The sequence below is a fragment of the Heteronotia binoei genome, chromosome 1, assembly GCF_032191835.1.
Source record: "Heteronotia binoei isolate CCM8104 ecotype False Entrance Well chromosome 1, APGP_CSIRO_Hbin_v1, whole genome shotgun sequence".
In the NCBI taxonomy this organism is placed as follows: Eukaryota; Metazoa; Chordata; class Lepidosauria; order Squamata; family Gekkonidae; genus Heteronotia; species Heteronotia binoei.
The window spans coordinates 139213117-139240058 of NC_083223.1; the positions used below are offsets into that span (position 1 = coordinate 139213117).

Here is a 26942-nt window from a genome sequence, read left to right on the forward strand (position 1 = left end):
TCACCCGGCTGGTCTTCATCTTTCAGGTTTAAACAAACAAATGCACACACGAGGCCACATGTGAAGCTACCTAATTTTGGGTCTGAAAATTGGCCTCACTAACCCAGTACTGTTTATTCCAACTAGCTGCACCTCTTCAAGGCCTCAGAGATATTTCCCAGCACTTTTCCTGGGAATATATATTTTCTCATAGGAGGTATGAGGAAGTGAAAGCGGGATCTTTTACAAGCAAAATGTTATTACATTTTGTGGGGTTTTTTTTTTATTATGGAATTCAAGTCAGCATACTTGAGTTCCCAGGAAGCCTTCCATCCAGGGACCAACAGCACAAAGGCTTGCATAGCTCCAGCAAGCATCACTCTATCTATGAAAACATGCAGTCTCCTATTATGCTATCACTCTTCCCTTGTTCTGCCTGTCATGTCCAGTTTGGACCGCAGTAGCTTAGAGGCAGATAAGACATCACATATCTTGCTGAAATTGTTAGTGTCTGTGGGCTTCCTAGCTTGTGCTATGCATGAGAGTGAGGCATAGATTGAAGGGCTTGTAAAACTAAATTCAAGTCAAGAAAAGCTTGTTTTTTAAAATTTTGTTTTTACATTCAGAAGTTATGCAGCAAAGATAATAGTAGTGTTTAAAACACTATTTAAACAGACCAAGCCTTCCTCCAGGAAAAGCAGTTTGCAACAATGACAGAAGCAGAAAGGGTGGAACCTGCATCTTGGAAAATGTCTTGAATATGGATTCTCCAGCCCTCCCTGACTACATACTTCTCAGTTCACTCTATCATTAATACCTTGCAGCTTGTTTTGGAACTTGCTTGATCAGTGGGTATGTTGTTCTAAAGATCCCTAGAATGCTACTTAATTTTCTCAAACAAGGAGACAAGGCAAGAATTTGAACTGCTGCACTTGAGTTTTTTGAGGTGCCTTTAAGTGTTCTTGCCATATCCTGAAATGATAAGCGCTAAGCTGGAAAAAGCATTTGTGAAATGGGTAATTCAAGTACTGACCCATCGCATAAGGATGAACTGTGCATCACTGTGCATCTGAATATTGGGCATTTTCTACACACTTGAAGATATTTGCATGTTATGAGGACTTTCTAAGACTTTGACCATTTTCGCACTAACCTTGCTAACAGCCAGGATTCTGTTTCTCTCCGGAGCAAGCTAGCAATTTTGCACTGGCTGCTCTGCACAGCCATTTTGTGCCAGGGCAACCTGTGATTTGCTGCACAGCAGCGTAAACATGAAAGGGACAGAGCAACATCAGAGCAAGGTGAGTGCGAAAACAGAATGTAATGTACTGAAGTTGGAGATGTTCAGATGGCAACATGCTTTATTAGTGAGTACATCATAAAGACAACATGGCAGGGCTGGGTCCCGTTATATACATTTCCCAGAACAACCTTCTTCCTAGTCAGGTCCAATCTTGGCCAGTTAAACTTCCCGCCGTTGATCGTCATAGGCGGGCTGCGTTCGTCCCTTCCAGGCACCGCCCACAGATGCGCTGTGCTGTACTTTCCGGGATGAATGCCAGACACAACATTCCTCTCCCCCTAGTTCAAGATACATAGTCTTTCAAATGAGCAGGCGGCCGCTGCTCTCTGACCGACTGCTGAGGCTCAATCTGGGGAGCTGAGCTGCTGCCTGGGGTTCTGTAACTGCTGGTTCCTCGCTTTGGGCCGTGGTCGGCAGAGTGTTGTCTTGAACCTGTGGAGGTATCTCCCCGCCCTGTAAGGCTCCTCCGCCAGCGAACCTGGAGAGCTCGGCAGGGTTGCTTCTTGTGGCAGCCCTGTGCTCTCCCCGTTCCCCACTCCCCCTGGCCCTGCCGGTTCCTCCGGCAGGGTGTGGCGGTGGAGTTGGTCTATGTATCTGCAGAGGAGCTGCCCCCAATCCCCTTGGACTATGCAACTCTGCAACCCAGGGCTTCCTTGGTTGTGCGAACCATGCGCTCTGCTTGGCCGGGTGAAAGGGAGCGGACCGTATGTGGCAGATGAGGCACCTATTCAGGAATTCCTGGAACTCCCGGGAGGTAAACGCGGTGCCGTTGTCTGTCACTATGGTGTCCGGGATTCTGTGGGTGCAAAAAACCCTCTGTAAGGCTCTGACTGCGGCCGCAGTGGAAGCGACTGGGATTACCTCCAGCCAATTTGTGTAAACATCCACCAAGATAAAGACTATTTGCCCCTGGTAGGGTCCCGCAAAGTCTAAGTGTAGCCAGGACCACAGCACCCGATTAGATTCCCAGCGGTGAACAAGGGTGCTGGGCCGATTTGGCCGGGACTCTTGGCAGGGTGGGCACCTCCTAACCCACCCCTTTATCTCTTCATCCATTCCCAGCCACCATACATAGCTCCGCGCCAGAGCTTTCATATGCACTATCCCTAGCTGTGTCACGTGCAAGACTTCCAGCACTTGCTTCCTGAGTGGGGGAGGGACTATCATCCTGCTGCCCCAAAGAATACATCCTTTGTGTAAGGAGAGTTCTTCCCGGTGGGAAACAAACGGTCTGAATTCAGCGTCCAATTTGCCTGTGGGCCAACCCCTCCCCACCCAGTCTGAAATGCGTGCAAGGATGCGGTCTCTGCCCATGGACCTGGCTATCTCCAATGCGTGGAGGGGCTGCTCCGGTAGAGACTCCAGGAGCATCACGTGGTGGGCCGGATCTGGGTTCATCTCCGCTAGCAGAAGGCGGCTGAGGGCGTCTGCGTGGCCCATTGCCTTGCCAGGGCGGTAGACGAGCTTGTAAGTGTATGAGTTGAGGAACTCGTTCCACCGCAGGACCCGCTGTGACAGGATCTGCAGTGTCTGGTGGTCTGGGGCGAGTAGGCCGAGCAATGGCTTGTGGTCTGTGGCAATCATGAAGCGTAAAGGTGGTTGTTGAATTTGTATACGCCTGCCACAATTGCCAATGCTTCCTTATCTATTTGGGCGTAGTTGTGCTCAGCCTGGGTCAAAGTGCGAGAGTAATAGGCCACAGGGACCTCTCTCCTGTCCGGGAGTTGGTGGCCCAGGACGGCGCCCACTTCGTAAGGGGAAGCATCGCATGCTAAAATCACAGGGAGGGACTCGTCAAAATGGTAGAGTACCTCATTTGAAACCAAGATGTCCTTGACCACCTGGAAGGCCGTGGCCTGCTTTTTTCCCCAGACCCATGGGGCGCCCTTATCTAGGAGTCTGTGTAGGGGTTTGGCCAGGGCTGCTTTGTGAGGCAAGAATGAGTGGTAAAACTTCAGGAGCCCCAAAAAGCTTTGTAGCTCCGCCTTGCACGTGGGGGCCAGGGCATGGCCCATTGCCCTGGTCTTGTCGGCTGTTGGGTGAATTCCCGCAGCGTCCACCGCTAACCCCAGGAACTCCACCCTTGGCACCCCAAGTGAGCACTTCTCCCACTTCACCTTGAGACCCACTTTCTGGAAATGGCGGAGCACCTCTCGAAGGTGGTAGCAGAACTCGTCGACGTCGGGTGCCACTATCAAAATGTCATTGAAAAAGGGAATCCCTTTAAGGAGAGAGTCCATTAAGCTTTGGAAAATTCCCAGAGTCACGCTGACCCCAAATTGTAGCCTCCACACCTTGAAAGCACCCTGGTGCATGACGATGGTCTGAGCCTCAGCCGTTTGCTCATCCAACGGAAGTTGTTGGTATGCTTGGGCCAAATCCAACTTCCCGAAAATCTTGGAACTGGCGAGGGAGGCGAGGACATGGCTGACCACTGGGACGGGGTATGGGTAGTCCTGCAGTGCTTTATTAATTGTGCAGTTGTAATCTGCACAGATGTGCACGTCCCTGTTTGGCTTGACTGGGGTGACTATGGGGGTTTCCCAGGTGGCGTGGGAGATGGGTTCTAGCACCCCCTGGGCCATGAGGCGGTCCAGTTCAGCTTCGATTTTTGGCTTAAGTGCAAACGCAAACCAAATCTTCAGTCTTAAGGGCCTAACTATGGGGTCCAGCTGCAACACAATAGGTGGACCCTTGTACATTCCCAGAGCCCCATCGAATACGTCCGGGAACTCCTGGCACACTTGGTCGAAATTGTGGGTCTGTATGTGGTCCGCCCCTACAATTTTGATGCCTAGGGGCTTAAACTAAGTCAATCCCAATAGGCACTTTACCACAAGTATGTCCAGGGGCCCTTTAAAATTTTTGAACTCCACCCTAACTCTGGCCCACCCCATGATCTGCACTGGATTCTTTTGAAAGTCCCGCAATATGAACTCTGCGGGCCGCAGGGCCGGCCAGTTGTGGGGGCAGAGTTTCAGGTCTCCTCCAAAATAATGGAAATGGAGGTTCCTGTGTCCAATTCCATCAGGCAGGGATCCCCCTCGATCAAGATCTGCACTTTGACCTTGTCGGGTGTCCTGGGGCAAGTTCATTACCTGGATGCTGTTTGCGGCCATCGTGTGTGCGTCTGTCGCATCGTGGTGTGTGGACTGAGGCTTCCTGTTGGTTCTGGTCCTGCAAGCTCGGGCGATGTGGCCCACTTTTCCATAGCTTCTGCAGTCCGTGTTATGGTAGGGGCAGTCTTGGCGTTCATGAGGGTCCTCACAACTGGCACACTTGGTGCTAGGCTTCTCCACTACCCATGGTCGGTTTGGTGTTTTCAACCCGCTGCGTGACTGGCGGCGAAGCTGGTGTGCCCCTTCCTCCTCGGAACCGTCCGACATCGAGGCAATGGCAACCTGGTGCGCGGAAGGGCTGGTGTGCGTCTGTTCGAAGGCGGTTGCCTGTCAGAGCGCTTTCACGAGGTCGATGTCTTTGTCCTCGTATGCAAGCAACTTCCGGCACATTTTCTCCTCCCGGATGCCAACTGCAAATCGGTTCAGCAAAATCTCTTCCAGGTCTCCCATGAAATCGCATCTCAGGGCTAATCCACAGAGCTCTGCAAGATACTTGGTGGCGGACTCAGCTTGTCTCTGCTGTCTCATGTGGAACGCGTGCCTGCGAGACGGGACGGCTGTGGCACCATGTGGTTCGTCATTGCCTTGACCAGTTGGTCGTAGGTGAGCATTGCAAGGCTGGTTGGCGTGATGAGTTGCTTCATCAGCTGGATGGTCTCCACCTCGCACAAGCTCAGGAGAAGCACCTTCTTCTTGGCTGCTGCCTCCATTTCGTGCAGCTCTATATAGTAGTTGATTTGGTCCACCCATGATTCCTATAAGTCAGGCCGGGTGATGTCGAATGCCAGTAGCGTTTGTCCGGGAGCAGTAGCCATGGCTTTGCCCATGGAAGCACTAGAACTCAGAGTGCTGGAGGCTGGAGGATGCTCTCTGCTCATCGGAATCCCATTCTCATCGCCAGCATATTGTATTGAAGTTGGAGAAGTTCAGATGGCATCATGCTTTATTAGCGAGTACATCACAAAGAGAACATGGTGGGGCTGGGTCCCCTATTATATACATTTCCTGGAACAACCTTCTTCCTAGTCAGGTCCAATCCTGGCCAGTTAAACTTCCCACCACTGATCGTCATAAGCAGGCTGTGTTCGTCCCTTCCAGGCACCGCTGTGCTGTATTTTCTGGGACGAACGTCAGACACAACACAGTATTTGTTACGATTGATGCGTGCTATCTGGGAAATCCTTTTTGTGGCTTTCTTTATAATGTCTTGTGGCTTTTTAAAAAATATTTTGCGGCTTTCTTTGAATGATTTGAGGCTTTCTTTAGAATATTTGTGATTTATTTAACTGAAATATAACTTTTTGGAACTTTTGTGAGGCTTGGTTCCATGGAGCTTCAGCTTTTCCCTGTTTTATAAACTAGAGTTCATTGCCTCAGCCACTCCATGCTGAATGGGTACATAAGCAGATGTTACAAAAACCATTGGAAAGCTCCACTGATCATTCAAAAGTAATATGTAGCCATGGAATCCTAAGCAGAATTACATTCTTTAAACCCACTGATTTCCAATGATTCAGACAGGTTTTACTTTGTTTAAAATTGTACTGTAAACCCAATATCAGTGTTCTTAGAGTTTTTCTCCATTTAGGGAAATATGGAGAACATAATAAAATCTATACCTTTAAAAACAGTTGCAGAATTGTCAGGGTGTGGCAAAGGTGGAAGTGAATTGTATTAATAACAACAGTGCTCCAGCAGGAACTAATTTGCATATTAGACCACACCCCCTGACACCAAGCCAGCTAGAACTGCATTCCTGTGTGTCTCTCAGGGCCATAGCCAGGATCTGGAAGGTTGGGGGGCATATGATTTTTGGGGGGACACTCATGCGCCCTGGCACCCCATACAACCTTCCCTTTCCTCACTCCCCCCATCCTTCCTCCCTGCTGCCCTTCCCTGCCACTGAAATAGTGAGCAGGGCTGGGGGCAGAAGCAGCCCTCAGCTTCCAGCATGAGTTAAAGGGACTGCCAATCAGCCAAGACTTTAACGCATGGGAGACTGGGGGCTGCTTCTGTCCCCGCCCTCACTATTTTAGTGGCAGGGGAGGCCAGCAACAAGAGTGGCAGGGAGAGCCGCTCTCTCACCAATCTTCCTTCCACACCACTAAAATAGCACATGGGGCCAGGAGCAGAAGCAGCCCCCAGCCGATGCGTGCGCTCTTTAACAAGAGTGGGAGGCTGGGGGCTGCTTTTGCCCCTGGCTCCATTTGCTGTTTTAGTGGCGTGGAAGGAATGCTGGTGAGAGAGCAGCCTCCTTACCACTCTCCTCCCTTCCTGTCACTAAAGTAGCACGTGGGGCCGGGGGCAGAAGTAGCTTCCAGCCCTCAACTGCTCCATGGGCCATTTAACTCAGGCAGGGTGCTGGGGGCTGCTTCTGCCCCTGTATGCTGTTTTAGTGGCGGGAAGGGAGGGCAGTGACAGGAGCAGCAGGGAGAGTCGGTCTGGCTGCTGACCGTCCTTCTCTGCCACTAAAATAGCGTGCCGGTGTGGGGCAGGAGCAGCCAGCATCTCCCCTTGAGTTAAAGGGCCCGCCAATCAGCTGATTGGCGGGCCCTTTAACTCAGGTAGGAGGCCCCAGCTGCTTCTGGTGCTGCCCCGCCAGCAACCTTTCCATCACCTGGGGGTTCCTTGGGGCTCCGGAGTCAGGGGGCCTTAGCAAGAAGTTGGGGGGCTGTGCCCCCACAGGCCCCCTTGTAGCTACAGGCCTGGTGTCTCTGCTCAAAAAAAAGTCCTATCTGTAACCAATTTGACAAAGACATGAAAGTCTGTCATGGGAGATTTATTCTGTTTAAGGGTTTCAGACAGGGTTATGAGAAGGCCTGGAAAAATGTGCTATTTAATGTGTGGAAATTAGCAGCTTTAGATTTTCAGTGCATGGATGTAAATAACATCAGCTCCTAAATAACATCAATTAAGCCTTTATTAAAGGGGCATGACATCACCTTTTCCCTATCGAGTCAGCTGGACACCCTAGTTTCAAATTTTACGTTCCTTTTGGGACATGAAAACATGAGAAATCATTTTACCACCAATTGTCATATAACAGAAAAAATAAAGATAAATCTTCTACTTTCTAAAAACCTTTATGGTGTGTATTAGCATGCAGAATTTATTGGGTAGATGCACATCAGGATTGCAGAACTACTTCTCTGTGGATATACTCCACTGCATAAGAAACCACTACAGCTTTAAATGCTTTAATTACTCTGTGTAAAGATATATTAGTCCCAGAATCATAATAGAAAGTGATGTTTTCAAGCTTTGCTTGCATTTTATAAGAAATCTGCTAGATGAAAACTGCTTTTCCATATATGTAGAATGGAAATATTATTTCATGTTATTGGAATTCAGGTTATTTACATTTCAGTCATTTTGAGGTTAAACAAAGGTTAGTAGCAAATAAACAGGATGTGATGTATTGTAATTTGTATCCAGTTAGAAATGTCTGTAGTAAGCCATGGATTGACCTGTAACCTTACTATTGGTTAGCTAACACCTTGCTTGTAAGAATGCTTTGATCTTCTATGCAAGCTTAATAATTGTCCTTTCTGTCTCTGTGCTTGCTGGGAAGAAGAAAACAACAATCTCCATGACAGAAACAGCCATACAGCTGTTAGGATGTACTTAGCAAGATAGAATGCACTGTTTATTTTATTTCATCCCAAGTACATTTTCCTAGCGTTTTTCAGTAAAATTTATTTTCTTTAAAGCATATATCTCATCTCAATCGGTCTGGACATCACCTCTCACTTTTAAATGAATACCCCAACACATGTTAAATATTTCTGAGCAGTGTTTTTGTCTTTATTTTGGTTGTTGGCCATTTTCAGATTTGAAAAATTGGGCTGGAGGGGTGTGATTTCCTCATCTTTTGAATAATTTATCTACACTACATGCACAAAAGGACCTTAACCCAGACATTCTATTTTAACATTGCAGTTCACTGCTTATTTATTGGACAAGCTTGCATTCCATGTTATTTATTTTTAAAACTTGCATTTCATTTTATTTATAAACAATTATTTTTACATTTCCAACTTACAAATTACATAGCAAAAAACTATTTTCATTTTAGTTTACATACAAATTCAGATACAAGGCATAAATTAGTTCATTTACAGGAATTTTTGAAAGAAACTGATCAACACCAGTAGGTAACACTCTAAATACAAAGTTATAATTTTATGAAGAAGAAGATGAAGAAGATATTGGATTTATATCCCGCCCTCCACTCCGAAGAGTCTCAGAGCGGCTCACAATCTCCTTTACCTTCCTCCCCCACAACAGACACCCTGTGAGGTAGGTGGGGCTGGAGAGGGCTCTCACAACAGCTGCCCTTTCAAGGACAACCTCTGCCAGAGCTATAGCTGACCCAAGGCCATTCCAGCAGGTGCAAGTGGAGGAGTGGGGAATCAAACTCGGTTGTCCCAGATAAGAGTCCGCACACTTAACCACTACACCAAACTGGCTCTCCTTATGTACTTGCGTTTTACTTATCTGAACAATTTTCTCTTTACTATAGCGAACCAGCTTCTTGAAAGCACTTATGATAGGTTCCCATGTTCTTGACATAGTGGAGTTACTGAAATAGATGATTTTAAATGAACTGTTTTGCTTTTTATATTAACTATATAAACACCATATATTTTGCAACCCTGTCCCATTACTGAGTACTTATTAAAATATTATGAAAATATTCTCATAAATTCATTTTAAAACATGAACCCTACAAAGCACAATTATGTGCATTAGTTTTGGATACATATTTTTGAAAGCCAGTTTTACTGCTCATTAAATGCAGGTCACCTAAGGCAAATAACACACTAAATTAAAGTAGTGAGGTTTAAATCAGTAATTAGTAATTAGTCTTGTTGATGGGCTGATCCAGGGTAAAGAGCCAGAGCATGAAGCCATGGTTTTAGAGCAGCAATACCAGCCATCATATTTCATCTTGTTCTTTCAGCATCATTCCACAGAATTACCTCACTCACTCATCCTATCTCCACTGTAAATAGCAGAAGCTGACAGATTCTGGATTTGACAACATTTCAATATAAATGAAATAAATTTAAAAAACCCTAACATTTTAAATGTACACCTAAAATATGAAGAGTGAATGTGAGGAATCTATGCTGGCAAAGATGCATAACATATAGTACAGATACACATATTAGGGAGCTATGACTAGCTATGAAATTAGGCATGTTGGGACTTTCCCCCCCCCAAGTTTGGGTTGGATTTAGCTGGTGCGAAGAGACAACCAAAGGAATTATCTGTCTGGCTCCTTCAATCCAAAATCACATGCCTATGTCCTTTTAGTGTTCTGAGCATATATGAAGCGTTTGCATCTGGCATTGTATACATGCAGAACAGCCATATCCTTCACAAAAAAATCAGTACTGCATTTTAAAAACAGCTGCTTAGACAAGCTAACATATCTCTGAGACAGGAAGTGAGAAGGAATGAGGCGGCGGGGGGAGAATGTGGCCACTCTGGCTGATAGCCCGTCGAGCTGCCCTCTTTCCCCTCTGCGTCTTCCACCCCCTGTCGTGAACCTCAGGGCTTTAGGAGCTCTCTCGCTCCACGCCCCAGTCCGCGCTTGGCTGCCTGGAGAGAAACGAGCACAGCAGACACCTCTCCTCTGGGGGGAGTCGGAGAGACAATCTTGCAGCTCCTTGAAGGAGCGAAGCGGGGAGGAGACTTCAGTCGTTCTCACCTGTCCGTCGCGCAGGAGGTGGAGACTGGAGGTACTTGAACCCGTCCAGAAAGTTTACGGGGGGGGGGGGAAGAGTGGCGAAGAAAAGGGAGGCGGAGATGGCTATAGTCATTTGCGGGAGACGGGGAGGGATTTTCCAACAAGGAAATAGAAACTCCGGAAATCGAGAAAGAAGTTGCTGCAGGCGGAACATTTCCAAAGACATTCTCCCTCGGGACCAACATTATTTCCCGTTCTGCTTTCTCCCCACTGAATTTTGGGACTAGATTCGGCTTCATTTACACAGAGGGAAGAACCAGCAGCAATTTGACCTCATAAAATGCCCAGGACGGGCTAAGGAGCCGGCTGAGTACCGTCCTCTTCTTCCTTTCCACAAAGCGGACGAATATCGGGCCGCGGGGGCAGTTTTGTTTTGTTTTAACCTTAGACGAGGTTTTGTTTTTGAGGGCTCTCACCCCTCGCTTCTCCGCCTTTTTTTCTTTTTAGGTGGAGGGGGAAGACTTGTCGCCTTCTTCTTCGCTTGAAACCAACTTCTGGCAGCTGGGGCGGAGCGGTTTTTTCGCCCTCACGGCCCAGCCTCTTTTCGAGCGTCGTAGAGCTTGGAGGGCGGGGGGCGCTACGAAAAGGCTTCTTTCCCTCATGGAAAGCAGCCTCCATGGCTCTGAGCAAAGGGCTGAGGCTGCTGTGGAAACAGGAGCCCACGCCGAGCGCCCTGCTGGAAGCACGCGGCCGCCAAGACTGCCTACTGCTGGAAGCCGGCACCGCAGCCACCCTCAGTAAGTGCCTCCTCTTACGGGGAGGGAGGGAGGGAGGGGAGGGAGCGAGATACAGCACGCACCTGCTGCTGTGTCTGTCCGCGGGGGAGGATGCCTTGGAGGCAGTTACTACTCTTGATGGGTGCAGCGACGGCGTACTTGTGTCTTGGTTCAACGGAAGTAACAAAAGTGGCGGGAACTGCGCTTCTCTTAATTACACCACGTGGCGCCATTTTTTTTAAAAAAAATCACGAGTAGATTTTTTTTTTTGCTCCTTCCTCTGTGACGTTAGGCCTCGCATTCTATCGTCACTTCCTGTGAAATCCTTTACTATAGTAAAAAGTCACTTGGCGTGATGAATTGCTTGCTGGCAGGTGCTTTGACAAGCACTCGCTTTCCTTGGCTTTGCAGACATGAGTACATAACACAAGAGACTCGTTGATAGTGGGTGATGATTCGTGGGCTACATTCAACGGGCAGATCAAATGTGCAGGTCTGCAGTGAAGGAAATCAGGATAAACAGTTTATATTTGCACTGCTTTTGTTTGGACAGTGTTTCTGAGAGGCAGGGAAAACCAAAACATGAACATGTTGCAGAGATTAAAAATTCCTTGTGAAGGTCATGGAACTTCCAATATTCATTATAACTCAGTCCAATTGTACATTAAAAACTCATAGGATCATCGAGTTGGAAGGGATATCGAGGGTCATCTAGTCCCCCCCCTGCACAATGCAGGAAATTCACAAATACCTCCCTCTACCCCCAGTTATCCCCTGCTCCATGCCCAGAGAATGGCCAAAAAAAAACCCTACTCCAGGATCTGTGGCCAAACTGGCCTGAAGAAAATTGCTTCTTGACCCCAAAGTGGCAAACAGCATTTCCTTGGGTGTGTAAGAAACCCTGGAAGTCCCTTCCAACTCTATGATTCTAGGATGAGGAACCATTAACAAGCACTCTCTGGGTGTGATCTGTCAACCAGTTACAGATCCACCCAACAGTAACAGGACCCAAGCCACATTTTACCAACTTGTCAATAAGACTACTATGTGGAACCTTATCAAAAGCCTTTCTGAAATCAAGATATACTATGTCTATAGCATTCCTCTGATTCAGTAAGGTAGTAACTTTTTCAAAAAAGATATAAGGTTAGTCTGACATGACTTGTTATTGAGAAACCCATGCTGGCTTTTAATAATCATGACCATCCTTTCTAAATGCTCAAGGACTGGCTGTTTGATAATTTGTTCTAACACTTTTCCAAGTATAGATGTCAAGCTGACTGGTCAGTAGTTATCACAGATCCTCCTATTTCCCCTTCTTGAAGATGGGGACATCATTTGCCCACATCCAGTCTTCTGGCACTTCACCTGTTCTTCAAGAATTCTCAAAAATAGTGGACAGAGGCTCAGAAATTACATCTGCAAGTACTTTTAGTACTCTTGGATGCAATTCATCTGGCCCTGAGGACTTAGTTTCAGTTAAAAAAACTAGGTGTCTATGTACTACCTATGCCCATCCTAGGCAGCAACTCCTTTCTGTCATTATGCATTGTGTTTTCCCACATAAAAGAAGACTGAGGAAAAGTAGGAATTGAGCAGTTCTGCCCTCTTTTCATCACCTGTTACAATTTCTCTTTCCTGTCCTCACAGTAGGCCTACCACATCCTTGTTCTTTTTCTTACTTTGAACATCTTTTACTTTTAGCATCTCTTGCTAGCCTAAGCTCATAGCTTTCCTAATTCTCTCTCTACAAGCACTGGTTATTTCATTCTCAGTGGCTCTTTCCATTTCCTAAATGAGTCTTTTTTATTTCTCAACTCTGTAGAAAGCTTATGGAGCCACCTTGGCTTCTTTAGGCTCCTCCCGTTTTTCTTTCTCATAGGAATCCTTTGCAATTTTGCCTTCAATATTTCACTTTTAAGAAACTCCCAGACCTCTTGAACTCCCTTCTCTTTAAGTATTTTTGACCATGAGATTCTACTCAGCATAAGTAAGTTCATCAAAATTTGCTTTCTTGAAGTGCAACCTATATGTCTGACTATGTACTGCTTTTCCCTTCCCCAAGACTGTAAATTCCAAAATTACATGGTCAGTACTACCCACTGTGTGCATTTGTTGGCAGAGGATAGCAGGCTCACCTTCTGTTCCTCCTGTACCTTTAGACATACAGGTCTAAATTCAGATACATGCAAGCCTGATAAGGGACAGTCCTTAGCCATCAAAAATGAAAATGAAAGATTGTATGTTATCAGGCCTGTCTTCATTGGTCTCTAAATGCATATACTTCAGTTACATGCTGTGTCCAGAATACTTTATGGAAGTTTGGGGCTAATGAAGGCAGGCACAGTATGGATGCGTCGCAACTCACTTTTTTTTTTTTTGCTTAATATGGGAATAAGATAAATGTCCAAAGTGTGTAGGGTACTTCTGCAACTTGGTGTGGGTTCAAAAGCAGGGAGTCAAATTAGATTAATGATTAGAATCTCACATTTTTTTTAAAAGACACTCCTCCCAGTTGCTTCTCCCTTCCCATTCTTCAGTTATTCAAATTGCAATTTTGGGCTGTATCAACAAGTATAGTGTTCAGATCACGTGATGTGATGGTATCGTTTTACTCTGCTCTGGTAAGACCTCACCCGGAGTATTGTGTTCAGTTTTGGGCACCACATGTTAAGAAGGATATAGACAAGCTGGAACGGGTCCAGAGGAGAGCGATGAAGATGGTGAGGGGTCTGGAGACCAAGTCCTATGAGGAAAGATTGAAGGAGCTGGGGATGTTTAGCTTGGAGAGGAGGCGGCTGAGAGGTGATATGATCACCATCTTCAAGTGCTTGAAGGGCTGTCATATAGAGGCAGAGAGAGGCAAACTTGGTGACAACGCCAGCAGCAGCCACACTAGGCAAGTTGAGCAAAGAGCAGCTCAGTTGCTGGCTTCGCATGCAGGCTTGGAGGGATGCAAGCAGGGGGGAAATCAGCCTGGGGCCCCCTAAAGGTTTGGGGGCCCATAGGCCAGTGCCTTCTTGACCTAATTGTTAATCCAGCTCTGGCCATGTGTGGGAACACCAATTTGTTCCATATAGGAGGGGGCAATGATGACTCTGGGCAAATAGGCCCAGTATTTGCTGTAAAGCAGGTAGCTATCAAGTGGCTTTCTGCTGTCCAGGAGCCTGAGCAGACCTGGAGGGATGCCTGCTGTGGTTCTCAGATGTAAAAATCATTTGGTCTGAATTCCTGAAGAGGAGGGAATGGTGGGGTGTACAGCTCACAATTTTTTGTCTCAGCTCAGGAAAAATGGCCCAAGAGCAAACTAACCTATGCAGTAGCTTACAACTTGAATGCCACTAGCTCACAAAGTAGAATTTTTGCTCACAAGACTCCACAGCTTAGAGGGAACATTGTGCAGGACCCAAGAGAATTTACTGTGTATAGAGGAAATTCAAGAAGATGCTTCAGACCTTTGTTTCAGCTCCTGGTCGTGGGGTAATTGAGCACCTGGGAATTTCTTGCAAGCAAGGTAGTCTTTACAGATAGGATGGTGTACACCTCTTTGCAGGGGGCAACGACATATGGCTTGGTGATCCCAGAGTGGACTGGTGTGTATGTTACAGGCGCCTTTGCCTTGGTGGTAGAGCCAGGCAAGCTAAGCTGCCTGCCTCCTGTGCTGTTAAGACCAGGGGTGTTGAACTCATTTGTTATGAGGGCCGGATCTGACATAAATGAGACTTCATTGGACCAGGCCATGTGTGTCATAAAATACAATGCCAGGTAGTGTACATAAACACAAAGGTTTTTTTTTAAAAAAATCTTAAAACATGCTTAAAAGATTAGCATTTGCAATATTTTGTTTATTTAACAGTTTCTGATAACTGACACCTCTTACTCTGAATTATTGCATCAAAATCTAGAAACAATGTCTGCTGTAGCAGTCTTGAGTATGCTGTTCAGGTGTATATCTGTAAGTTGCAAACCTACTTTTGATTTATTGACACTCATTACAGAAGTCTGATGGTCAGTGATTTGAGCCAGGAGAAAACATGAAATGGCTGGGCATTGAGAGATTTTGTACATGAATTACTTCATGTGCTGGTCAGCCAATGGAGAAAACAGAGGCTTTGCTCTGTAGCTCCTGTGTGAATAAACCTGGCAAAGCAAGCTGTGATGCAGAAGGAAACGAGAGAGAGAAGGAAGCAGATGACAGTGAGTTGCTCACAGGTCTGATAGGAGCCCTCTAGGGGTCTGATCTGGTCCTCGGGCTGTATGTTTGACATCCTTGCTTTAGACATTGGCTTGGGAACATAGTGGAGGTTGTGCAGGGTGGGCTCCCTGCTTGACCAAAAGGCTTTTGGGCAGGGCATGGAACGGGTGGGTTTTATTTAAATCAAACTAGTCAATAAGACCTGTTCCACTCCAAACAGTCTTCTATTCATTGAACTTCTTGAAATTTAGCAGGTAAGATTTACAGAGGACCAAAATGGACTGAGGTCCCTTAACTCTGTTTATTTTATAACATTTTTGCTATAATGAAGAGATGTGTTATCTCTGTAGAAAAAAATTCACAGTTTTCAGAACTGCAAGACCAAGCATCAGTGATAATATATTTTAGATAGAAAAAAAGTCCAAAATAATCTTACAGAAACCTCTGGGAGAGCATGACATTATAAATGGATTAATGGAATTAATTTACCAAAAACTTTAAACATTGCATGACTATACAGCCTCATGCTACATAATTAAAAACGAATCCAATTTAATGATGAATAACTTTTGGACTATAATGTGTCTTAAATAGAGCTCTCTTGTTGCTCTTTCCCAGGGCCTTAAGTAAGTATATTGTGATAATCAAGAACAATCCTTGGCATAAAAGATATGTGTGCTGTAGAAACAGGAACAGGATACACTTCTATGTATGCTGGTTCAAGCAAAGGAATGTGCTCTGTGATTCCATCTTCTTTTCTCCTGTGAGGCATGATTTACATAGCAAAGTTCAAAAATAGCTTGTGTTCTTCAGACGTTAGTATTTTAAATGTCAAGTCATTCATTTTACTGTTTACATGTTTTTACTGGAATATATTGCCATAATTACTATTTTTACCTAGTGAAATTGTAAAAGCTGCAGTTCAGTAGTTTCTGCGTGTACATCATAGACACCAGCGCAGATGTGAAGTTCTAAATGGGGAGTGGCCTTATTTTCAGAATTCTGTGAGTCAAAGAGCTCTGTTGACGTAATGGCAATTCTCAGTGATTGTTAGCTGCCCTGAGTCCGTTTGGAATGGGTGGGATATAAATGGAAAGTAAATAAAAATAAATAAAATAAGTTGTAAACTTCCCATCATTAGTTCTGCCATGCAGCATTTTGGATAATGCCTGTTAGCACTAATGCATGTAAATTTATAGCTATGATGCTAAATGTGCACTTTCCAAGGGCGCCATTATTCCTTTGGTCTCCCTTATATGCATTTGATTTGACCAGAAGGCTTAATCAGTTCACACACACTCACACCCCTTCTGCTAGAGTAGTGCAATAGAACAGACTGTGTGCCCTGTTCATTATTAGAAAAGAGTAATAGTCCAAGTCTATGCATACTTGCACAGAATTAAGTTTCACTAAAGTTGTGACCTTCTGCAGAACTTTCTTCTGGTTCACCATACATAGGCTGGGGCTATAAAAGTTGTGTCATCTAGGAGGCTAATTTTATAGTACCATGAACTGTGGTCCTGTAACAGATATGCAGAATGGACTGAGGTAATTGCATATTGTATATACAGGTTGAGATAATAATTTTAATAGAAGCAACCAGGAATTAAGAATACAACAATTTCTGGAAGAGTAATACAATTTACTGTTAATAAATCTCTAGTAATTTATATTCAGGCGGGTAGCCATGTTCGTCTGAAACAGCAGAAGAGAGTTTGAGGCCAGTGACACCTTTAAGACAAAGTTTTATTCAAAGTATGAGCTTTCATGTACATGCACACGTCTTCAGATCCATTGAAACAGAAGTCACAACCATTAGGTAGCGGGTGAGGAGGATGTTGCCTGGAAGAGCCAGTTAGAGTCGAGATGCATTAGTGAGCAGTAAATACACCTTCATCCAGTCAAAGCTAATAGTTACTGCTCAGATACTTATGTATATTGACTCTAATTGGTTCACTTCTTTTCTGTTTTCATATGCAAAACTTCATCTTGCAGCATATTTAAATTAGATTTTCAGAATTTCAAAAAATTAAATTCACACTTGCTTCTTTTATAAACTCCAAACATTTCCTAAACAAGGTAGCATTGTACCAGCCACCATAATCTTACAAGCTATCAGTGGTACTAGATACCAATGCAAGACACACCAGAAATCTATCTACATAGTGAGAAAACCAATGTAGTCAGAAATTGTAACAATCCTTGCAGACTTAATTGTCTCAGACATAACTAACAATCTTCAAATCCAATTTTATTCAGTATGTTAGCCCTAGATTTTACCACCATACCCCTGGACACCAAATGCCATCTGTGGTGCTTGGGTATAGTGAAAACTGGGAATGTTATAGTTTGTTGTTTAAAGCCCATACTGTATACTTAAGGAAACAGCATTTTCATCAAGCCTTATTATTTATGAATTGCCACAGAATGAAAGCCCAAGCAAGAATTTATGCCTTTTATTATATGATTTCCTCAGCTCCTGAAGAGAAAGAAGAAATTAAAGCACAATATGAGAAGCTCATGGACAGTTATGGATGCTTAGGACAGCTTCAGTTAAAATCTGGTAAGTATTTGGTTGAAAGATCGTTGTTGTAGGATAATCAAATAATCTGTGCATTAATCTTGTGTAACTGAAATATTTTTTTATTGGCCTTTGTAGTTCATTTGTATATTGATGGTGAAAATTGGAAAGTTTGATATTTCATTGTGCTACAGGAAATTGTTAAGCAATGGAAGTTTTAGAGTTCCTTTATTAAACTTTCCATTGCTTAATAATAGCGTCTCCTGAACTTGAAAACAAATTATTTCTTTTAGAAAACTAGTTTTAATTGTTATGGGCTGCAGTCCCAAGCACAAACACCATTCAGTGAGATTTCTCAGTTAATGTGCTAAGAGATCTCACTGATAGTCTCATTACCTAGCAGTCTACTTTTCTGTTGTAGATTTTTTTTGTATTTGTCAGGGAGATGTTTCCAATCCGTGAAACTTCTCAAATTGCATCACTGGAGCAACAGGAAAAATGATACTTTATCCATATAAAGCATGGCTGATAAAAACACAACAGGTGATGTGTTTTTCTGCCCTGGAGATGTGGTGGCAGGAGAAGCTGCACCTGTTCTATTACTGCCTGTCTTGCCACTGTTGAAAGCCTATAAAAATATGATAGCCCTAGTGAAAGGAATCCCTGTTTTCAAACTCAGCAGCTCTAATTAATGGCATTTCCCCCTGGCTAATTCTTCTTGAAATGTTAATTTCAACCCAGCGATTAACAGTGTTCTCTTATTAGTTTTGGTCATCTTCTGTTTTGAGTTTCCTGAACATAGAATTTCCAGTACCACAAGCACAGCTCCTTCCTTGGATTTCATGTTGCAGTAATCTGTATGGACTACGGTCGTTAACTCTTTGCTGAGATATGGGACCTTCAAAGTCACTTGAACCTGATACAGTCACTGCAGTTTCTTTCCTCTGCCCTAATCTTCTACTGTTTAGTACAGGCAATAGATAGAAGAAGACTGGGTGAGGAAACCAGTGCAATCAGTTAGGTGAATGGTTCAATAGCTGCTTTGCCTTTTGGTCCTTTGGAGACTTGAAATGGATAGACATATCTCTGGTTGAGGACTTGACATTGGCAACCTGACTTCAGCAGAGTGAAATCAAAGTATTTAGAGGATTTGTGGTGCGTGCAGTGATTGGTGGGCTTTATTATGAGAAGCTGAGCAGATGATCTTGTTTCTCATATTCCACAAGAGGGCTGTTGGGGTTCTAATGGAAAACAAGCAAATATTAATATTTATTTATAATCTGCGTTTCTCATTGAGACTCAAAACAGATTACCCATGGTTAAATCTGTACAATCAATATAATGAGACATCTAATGAGCAATATACTAGGGTTAGAATTACAGAAATCTGAATAACCATAGCATATTAGACATGATACAAAGTGCAGTTACAATGCAGAAAAGTAGTATTACAGCGCTGTAAAACAATGCAGTGACAGCAGGCTAATGCATACAGGAAATAGATGATGCATCTTGTCCACAGTTCCTTTTATCTTAAAGAACACCTTCTTGACTATAGTTAAGAGTTTTGAGTTTATAAATCAGCCTATGGTGCTATACAGTTTGGTGTAGTGGTTAAGTGTGTGGACTCTTATCTGGGAGAATCGGATTTGATTCCCCACTGCTCCACTTGCTGCTGCTGGAATGGCCTTGGGTTAGCCATAGTTATCACAGAGCTTGTCCTTGAAAGGGCAGCTGCTGTGGGAGTCCTCTCAGCCCCACCCACCACACAGGGTGTCTGTTGTGGGGGAAGGAGATAAAGAAGATTGTAAGCCGCTCTGAGATTCTGATTCAGAGAGAAGGGTGTGGTATAAATCTGTGGTCTTCTTCTACTACATCTGAAGTTCAGCTTTAATTCATGCATACCGTCATGCATACCATTTATTGTTTTCAGAGTATGTTTTGATTTTCAATGGTTAGTTTCTTCCTGATTTAAAAGGTTGGCACCTCTTAATTGTTGTATATTTCTTCGAGTACATAACTTCCGGTGAATGGAGGGTGCTCATTCTCTGTACATAACTTTGAGAGGATTTGCCTTAACTGTTTGCTTCTTGTTGCTACAAAGCCATGTATTTCATTGACTGAAAAAGAACAGTCTTTGAAATAAATAGGCCCTCTGGGAGAGCAGAAAACCATTGAGAGCATGCCAAGTTTTGGGGGATTTTTTTTGAATGACTGAGGGTAAAGAACAATCGTAGGAGTGGCCATAATACTCTTAACCCACCACTAGGCAGAGAACCCTGTGGAATATGTGTTAGTCACAGTGGGTAGTCTAGACAGGCTAAAATCCAAATATTTGGCCTAGCTGCCTATAAAACAGTAAAAAATGAAGCATGATTTAGCCAACAGGGACTAATCAAGCAAGAAGCATTATATAATTAAGAGTTGAAAAAATTAGTGTCATTTTGTTGTCATACTAGCCCACGGGTAGCCAAAATGTGGCTCTTTCACACATATTCTGTGGCTCTTGAAGCCAGTGGCTTGAAGAATGCATTTAAAGTGAAGTTGCTTTCTTCCCACTTCTTCCCCCTCATCTGTTATTCCACAGCACTGACAATCTCACTGACCTACTAGAACTGAAACCAGAAACATCGGAATAATCAGAATATTAATGTGCATCTTGGACTTAATTACTATAAAATGTATGGAAATGATTTTATTTTATCTTCTGTTTTAATATTTTATGTTTGTTTTAAGTGTTGTTAGCCGCCCTCAGCCCATTAGGGGAGGGCATAATATAAATCTGATAAAATAAAATCTCTTTTCCTTCCTTCTTTCCTTGCGGCTCTCAAACATCTGACATTCATGTTTTGTGGCTCTCAAACATCTGCCATTTATTCTGTGGCTCTTACATTAAGCAAGCTTGGCCACCCCTGTACTAGTCTCTCATCATTGGAGACCAGCTGTGTGTGGTGGGTGTATAAGTAGGTGGATAATTAAACTCTTCATTAAGGGATGAATTGAGTGTACAACTTATAATAGGAATGTTTCCCCTATTAGTGATTATCTTTAAGCCAAACTGGTTTACAAATGCTTAGTTAATGATTGTTTTAATTCTTTGGAGACTGACAGTATTGAAAAAGTAGAAATTATCTCTATATTATAAGAACTGTGTTGGTTGCCCTTCTGTTTCTGTGCACAATTCAAAGTGCTTTTTAAGCCTTAACGTTATCTAGCTGGAAATATCTCCTGAACCAGGCTGCCAACTCACTGAAATCTCCTGGAGAGGTTTAGCTTTTGTGATTTTTAAAATATGTCTGTAAGCCTCTTTGAACATCAGGAGAAACAAGATAAAAATTTTAAATAACAAAAATAAATACCTGAAGTAAACCTCCATAATTCCCATAACAACACAGTGATAAGAGATTTCTACATTGCTCTGTATTTGCACTAGAAGGCTGTTAGGATTTGTGGAGTTGATCAACCAGGTTAATGTTTCTCAAAGGCCAAAGCATTCCCTTAGTCTGACAACTCAGTTAGGATGACTCACTAGATGCCAGTGTTTTCTTTTATTAGGAGGGGCTGAAGCAGAACTAACAGCAGTGAGTGTTCTTCTGAGCTTTGCCTCCAATGTGCTTCACATTAGTCACTCACTACAGATTTACAAGATGAATTTTAACTTGTATTTATATTGGTGTATAGCGCAGACCATAGCAACCTGAGTGGTAGCCATGTGCATAATGAGTAAGGTGCATCTAAATAGCTAGATCAGTATGAATTTATAGAAATTACTCTGAAAGTAAAACATAAATTACCGTATTTTTCGCTCCATAAGACGCACCTGAACATAAGACGCACCTAGTTTTTAGAGCCGTTTGTGTGAATTTAGAGGCATTTGTGTGAATTTTTTGCAGTATTCGCTCCTTAAGACTTTTTTGGGGGGGAAAAGTGAGTCTTATGGTGCAAAAAATACTGTATGTGTTTCTGGTATCTGTTTTAAATTCTCACAGTTTTAGGCCTAGCTGTAACAGTATGTTACAGAATACATCTATGTCCCTGAGGGTGAGCATTCCTACAATACATAGAAAGTTGAAGGTGATCACTGAACAAAGCCAGAGAAGACTCAGTTCTGGACAAATTATGGCACAATATCTGTGAGTGCCACCTGTTCTTTAAGTAGGATAGGATTTGGCTACAGAGAGAAGAGGGCATTCGTAGCAAGAACATTGAGTGAGAAATATTGTAGTGGTAGCTTTACCCATAAAAAAGAATAAGGAATGATAGTGGGGCTAGTGAATTGGGGACCTAGATAGAGAAGTCTGTGCAACTCTGGGATAACTAAGCTATAAAGCTGTGACGAAGCTGCAGCCAGCAACTGATCTATAGGATGAGTTTTCTTTGATGGGAGAAAGCAGTTGATGCTATACCAGTTAAGTAAGGTAGAATGCCTCAGTGATCCAAGCAGAGCATCTGGGAGATGTTTGTGCGTCTCTGAGGGATGAACGTTCTTGCCAGTAATATGTGAGTACTTATTGTAAATACATTTCTGTGGTTTCAGGATTAGAGATTGGCATGGAACACTAAAATGTTTCTTGATTGGCCAGACCTAGTATAAATGGTAGGAGCCTGGTCTTCTGCTTTTGCTTGGGTAACCAAGCAGGATCTTCTGCTTTCAGTGTTTTGGGCTCTTGCACGCTTACTTGAGTTCAGAGAATAGCAACAGGTGTTGCTGTTTCCCTACCCCTGATTCTCACATATGGTGCTGATGTTTGTCTGGGTTTACCTGCAGCTATGTCTAACAACTGGAAGGTAATGCCACCCCACTTTGTCTCTCAGTAAGAGCTTCTACCATTGGTTTGCTGTTCAGTGTTGGAAAACAATTGAATGTGCATAACTAGACATCAGTTTCAGAAAGGTAACATTAAAGGAGTCTTCAAGATAAACAGATCCAGTGAAAGACGTTGTGCATACTGAACTTACAGGAGACTTTTTGCTGTGTTTCAGGACAGGAATTTTGAGAACAGCACAACAGGTGGCAATGATGGAGGGAGAAGACTATTAAACCTTTTCCTAATGAGATGCCTATATTGTACTTCATGAGGCAGCCTCACAGAGGAAGTTAGCAAGGTGAAAAGAAAAAACTAGAGGTGCTAGTCTCTTCTCTCTATCCCCTGAGCCCACTCAGCACATCTTTTTCTGTGGGTCTAGCCTCTATATTGGAAATTGTCAGTGTTGCTAGTGTGGTTAATCATGGGATATAGAAGAATATCTTTGTAATACATTATTTTCATTCTGAATGTACATGGACACACCTGAGTTAGTATGGTAGATGTTCTATAGTGCAGCAGTTGTTAGTGAGTGTCTTTGAATGTGAGTAACTCTAAATTCAGATTGAAAAGACATAAAAAAGATTATATATTTTGCTGGCATTTAAAAAATATCACTGAAAAACTCCTTTCTGGTGTGAAAGCTCCTTAATTGAACTGATGGTTGCCTGTGATTCTGAATTGTAATTTAGTTGAAATTGCAAAATACTTAAATTAATCTTCAAAGCTTCTTTTTACTGGTTGTTTTTAACTCTCTTAGCAGCTGTTTAAACACAAGACACTTTTAGCCTTTCATTCTTTTTGCTTATTTGAATTATGTTCTTACCTGAGAGCTGTTGGTTTTTGTAAAACGGCTAGACATTTCTGTATTCAGATATGTAAGGGAGTAGTATTTTGAATCAATTACTGTTATTAAATCCTATAGCATTTTAAAGTATTAAAATAGTACAGTAAAGAAAATGTGAAACTTAACAAGATTTTAAGTTGTACATCCAGTAATCAAAAGGGCCCTTTGAAAAACAATATCGGGGGACCATGAGGTTTAGTTTTTCATTTCTATTCTTCCTTCACTGTATCCAATTATCCATTATAAGAATAGGCCTTACAAGACAGTATTCAAGAGGTCAGAAGCTGTTGCCGCAAAATGACTGTATTTGCTAGAGCTGTGCATTGTAGCTTCAGGTACTGAATGGGATCTCCTAAATATGCTTGCTGAATAAGTGGTCTGCTAATGCCATTTTAAAGTGGCACTGCATATACATGGGCTGGGTAGGGCACATGAAAGTAAAAATGAGAGGAAACCAAGTAAGGTATTAAGGAACACTGCATTATACCCCAGGACTGGGATATGGTTAGTTAATAGGACTGAGTGCCTCCCTAAATTCACAAACCTCCACCACTTCACAAAAACAGACGCAGCATTTGTATTCGCAGTCTTTTGCAATGAAAATGGTCTGCTGCAATTTCATTTATTTAAACTGTTTAAATACTGTCTCATAGCCAAAAGCTTCTCAAGCCAGTTCACAAAGATAAAAACATTAAAATAAATCTGTCACCAATAGAAGTCAATAAAACAAGATTAAAGTATCCTTACAACTACAGAAATGTGCAGTAATCCTTCTTGGAAACTGTGACTCCCACTTTCATCAAGAAAAAAAGTCTTCAGACTGGTTTGAAAAATGAAACTACAGAATGTTAGAATACTAATTTTTGTGAAGTAAAATATAATTTAAAAAGCAAAACCATTTTCAGCATAGTATCTATTGCCTTTCCACAACCCTCCCCCCCCTCCAAGTTTCAAAAAGATTGGTCCAGGAGGTCCAATTCAATGAGCCCCAGAAGAAGGGTGCCCCTATCCTTCATTATTTCCAGTGGAGGGAAGGCATTTAAAAGGAATGTGGTCCTTTTAAATGTGATGACCTGAACTCCCTTCGGAGTCCAATTGTGCTTGTCACAACCTGGCTCCTGGCTCCACCCCCAAAGTCCCCAGATATTTCCTGAGTTGGGCCTGGCAACTCTAAGTTGACTGGGATTCAGAAAGCATTGAGATTGCACAAGACTATGTATAAAGAGGCTGACCTTAGCAGGTGAAAGCATGGAAAACAAAGGCCCTCTCTTTATTCAAAATGACCACTAATGGTTTAAAACCTAAAACAATTTAAACAGCAATAAAACTAAAGAATAAAGGCTAAAAATAAGTAACAGTAAAAGAAACATTCAGACTCTCCTTGAAAGATAAGCTTCTTTAAAATAAATATGGTTAGCCTGCATTTAAATGTATTTAAGTAATTTTTCCAGAATGACAAAAATTAAAACTATGAAGCATCCAAGACAGAAATAAGACAATCTGAATTAACTTAAATAAGTTAATAACAGTGGTGACCAGCATCAATTTTCTTCTTCAGCTGATCAGTGTGGAATGTGTCAGAGTATAAAATAAAGTTAAACGAGTATATAGAGGGTGCCCTTTCATTATTCTGTAATGTTTATATTTTCCCTGCCTTTGACTTTAGACATTTTATTGTATATTGGCATAATTTCATGTAGGAGAAATTTATGCCAGTTGACCAGAAACAACTGTTTGTTTGGGTTTTTTTTTTTTTTTTACTGCAGTACATTTTTCACAGTCATTAAAACAGATTTAGCAATACAGGCTGCATTGATCTATTTTATACTTGCAAATTAGAAGATGCAAAATGTAATTTGGATTATGGCATAAATATTCTAAATGAGATATCCAGTGGAGAGCTCACAGTACCTTCATTGTCTAGAATTAGATTTGCATTTTCTTCCCTTTCTCATGGATTTTTGCAGCCTCTTGCTTTAAAGAGCATCTTGGAATGCCAGGCAGTTTCTACTCATTAGTTCCCCTCTTCATTTCTGTTCCAGCCCCTCTTTGTCCTGATAACTTCCTGGGTTTCCAGTCCACTCTGCAAAAAACAGTACCATGGTTACTTGCGAGTAAGTGTTTCAACTCCCTGATTGAAGTAGCATGCTGTGGAAGACAAGAAGAGTTGCAGGCTAGGAGGGTGCTAGTTTACTGCTTTGTATAGCAGTTGACTGAAAAAGCAGAAAGCAATAGCAACTGGTGACATAAAACATAAGAACATAAAAGAAGCCATGTTGGATCAGGCCAGTGGCCCATCCAGTTCAACACTGTATCACACAGTGGCCAAAACTCAGGTGTCATCAGGAGGTCCATCAGCAGGGCCAGAACTCCAGAAACCCTCCCACTCTTGCCCACCTAGAATATAGAGCAGCACACTACCCCACTAAAATCACCTGTTTTACGACATTAAAATTCTGCCCCAGATCTAGTGTTGCATCTTTCAATGCCAATAAAGATGGGGGTTGTATTAGCTACCTTCCAGTTCTCAGGAATGGAGGCAGATTTCAGTGATAGATTGCATAGTTTTGTCAGGAGCTCCACAAGTTCACATTTGAGTTCTTTTAGAACTCTGTGATTGGAAGTATGCCATCTGGGCCTGGTGATTTGTCAGTTTTTAATTTGTCCAAGATTAATAGGAGCTTCTCTCTCATCACCGCAATCTGATTTACGTCTTTCAACACCCTTCCTGAAATCGAGGAGGCTGAAGTTGGTTCCTTATTCTTTCCTTATTCATGGCTTATTTGTGAATTCAACCAAAAACACTGAGGAAAGTTTGAAAGCTCTGAACCCCAAAATAAGGTCTGGACACCATAAATCATACACCCCCATGTTCAGGGGACTCTTTCCTTCTAGGGGACATGTGCTGATTCCTGGTCTGAAGAGTGGTTCTCAGAGAGCTCCAAAGCAGGCTGTGCCCAGGAAAATCACACAAGCAGACACTGGGGCCAGGCTGTACCCCAAAACAATCTTTGGACCACCCCAAATGACACATTCCCACACTTGGGAGACTGTCCCCTGCAACACTGATTCTGGAGCCACAAGCTTCCATTTGGAGTGCCATCGAGAGGCCTCTATTTCAAAGGAGATTTGAATAAGGAGCTGATTTGACTGTTTGCCTTCTGGACCCCAAAATAAGGTATGGGCCACCACTTGTCATACACCTCCCCATTCAGGAGACTCTCTCCTTCCAGGGGACATATGCTGTTTCCTGGTCCAAAGCACGATTCTCCTGCCAGGTGCTCCAAAGCAATGTGCCCCCAGGACAATCACACAAGCAGACCCTGGGGCCAGGCTGTACCTCCAAAACAGTCTTTAGACCACCCCAAACAACACATCTCCACATTCTGAAGACTGAGAAGACATACACTGGTTCTGGTGCAACAAGCTTCTATTTGGAGTGCCACCAAGATTTCAAAGGAGATTTGAATAAGGAACTATTTTGACTGCTTGCCCTCTGCATCCCAAAATAAGGTCTGGACCACCATATATCCTACATCTGCATGTTCAGGGGACTCTCCCATTCTAGGGGACGTATGCTGTTTCCTGGTACAAACTGTGGTTCTCATACCAGCTGCTCTGAAGTGCTGCACTATAAGCTTCAATTTGGGGTACCGCCACAAAAGCCTGTCTTTCAAAGTATATCAGAATATGGAACCTCTC

General features: G+C 43.1%; 1 protein-coding gene across 2 annotated transcripts in view; it reads left to right on the plus strand.

Annotated features, from left to right (window-relative positions):
* Window positions 1–10635: 10635 nt before the first annotated feature.
* Window positions 10636–26942, plus strand: part of SYNJ2 (synaptojanin 2) — a 116542-nt gene continuing 100235 nt past the window's right edge. For both annotated transcript variants that reach the window (XM_060241396.1, XM_060241405.1), the window contains exons 1-2: window positions 10636–10893; window positions 17544–17630. In XM_060241396.1, coding sequence (XP_060097379.1) covers window positions 10773–10893; window positions 17544–17630 — 208 coding nt within the window. In that variant the 5' untranslated portion in view covers window positions 10636–10772. The remainder of the gene's footprint in view (window positions 10894–17543; window positions 17631–26942) is intronic.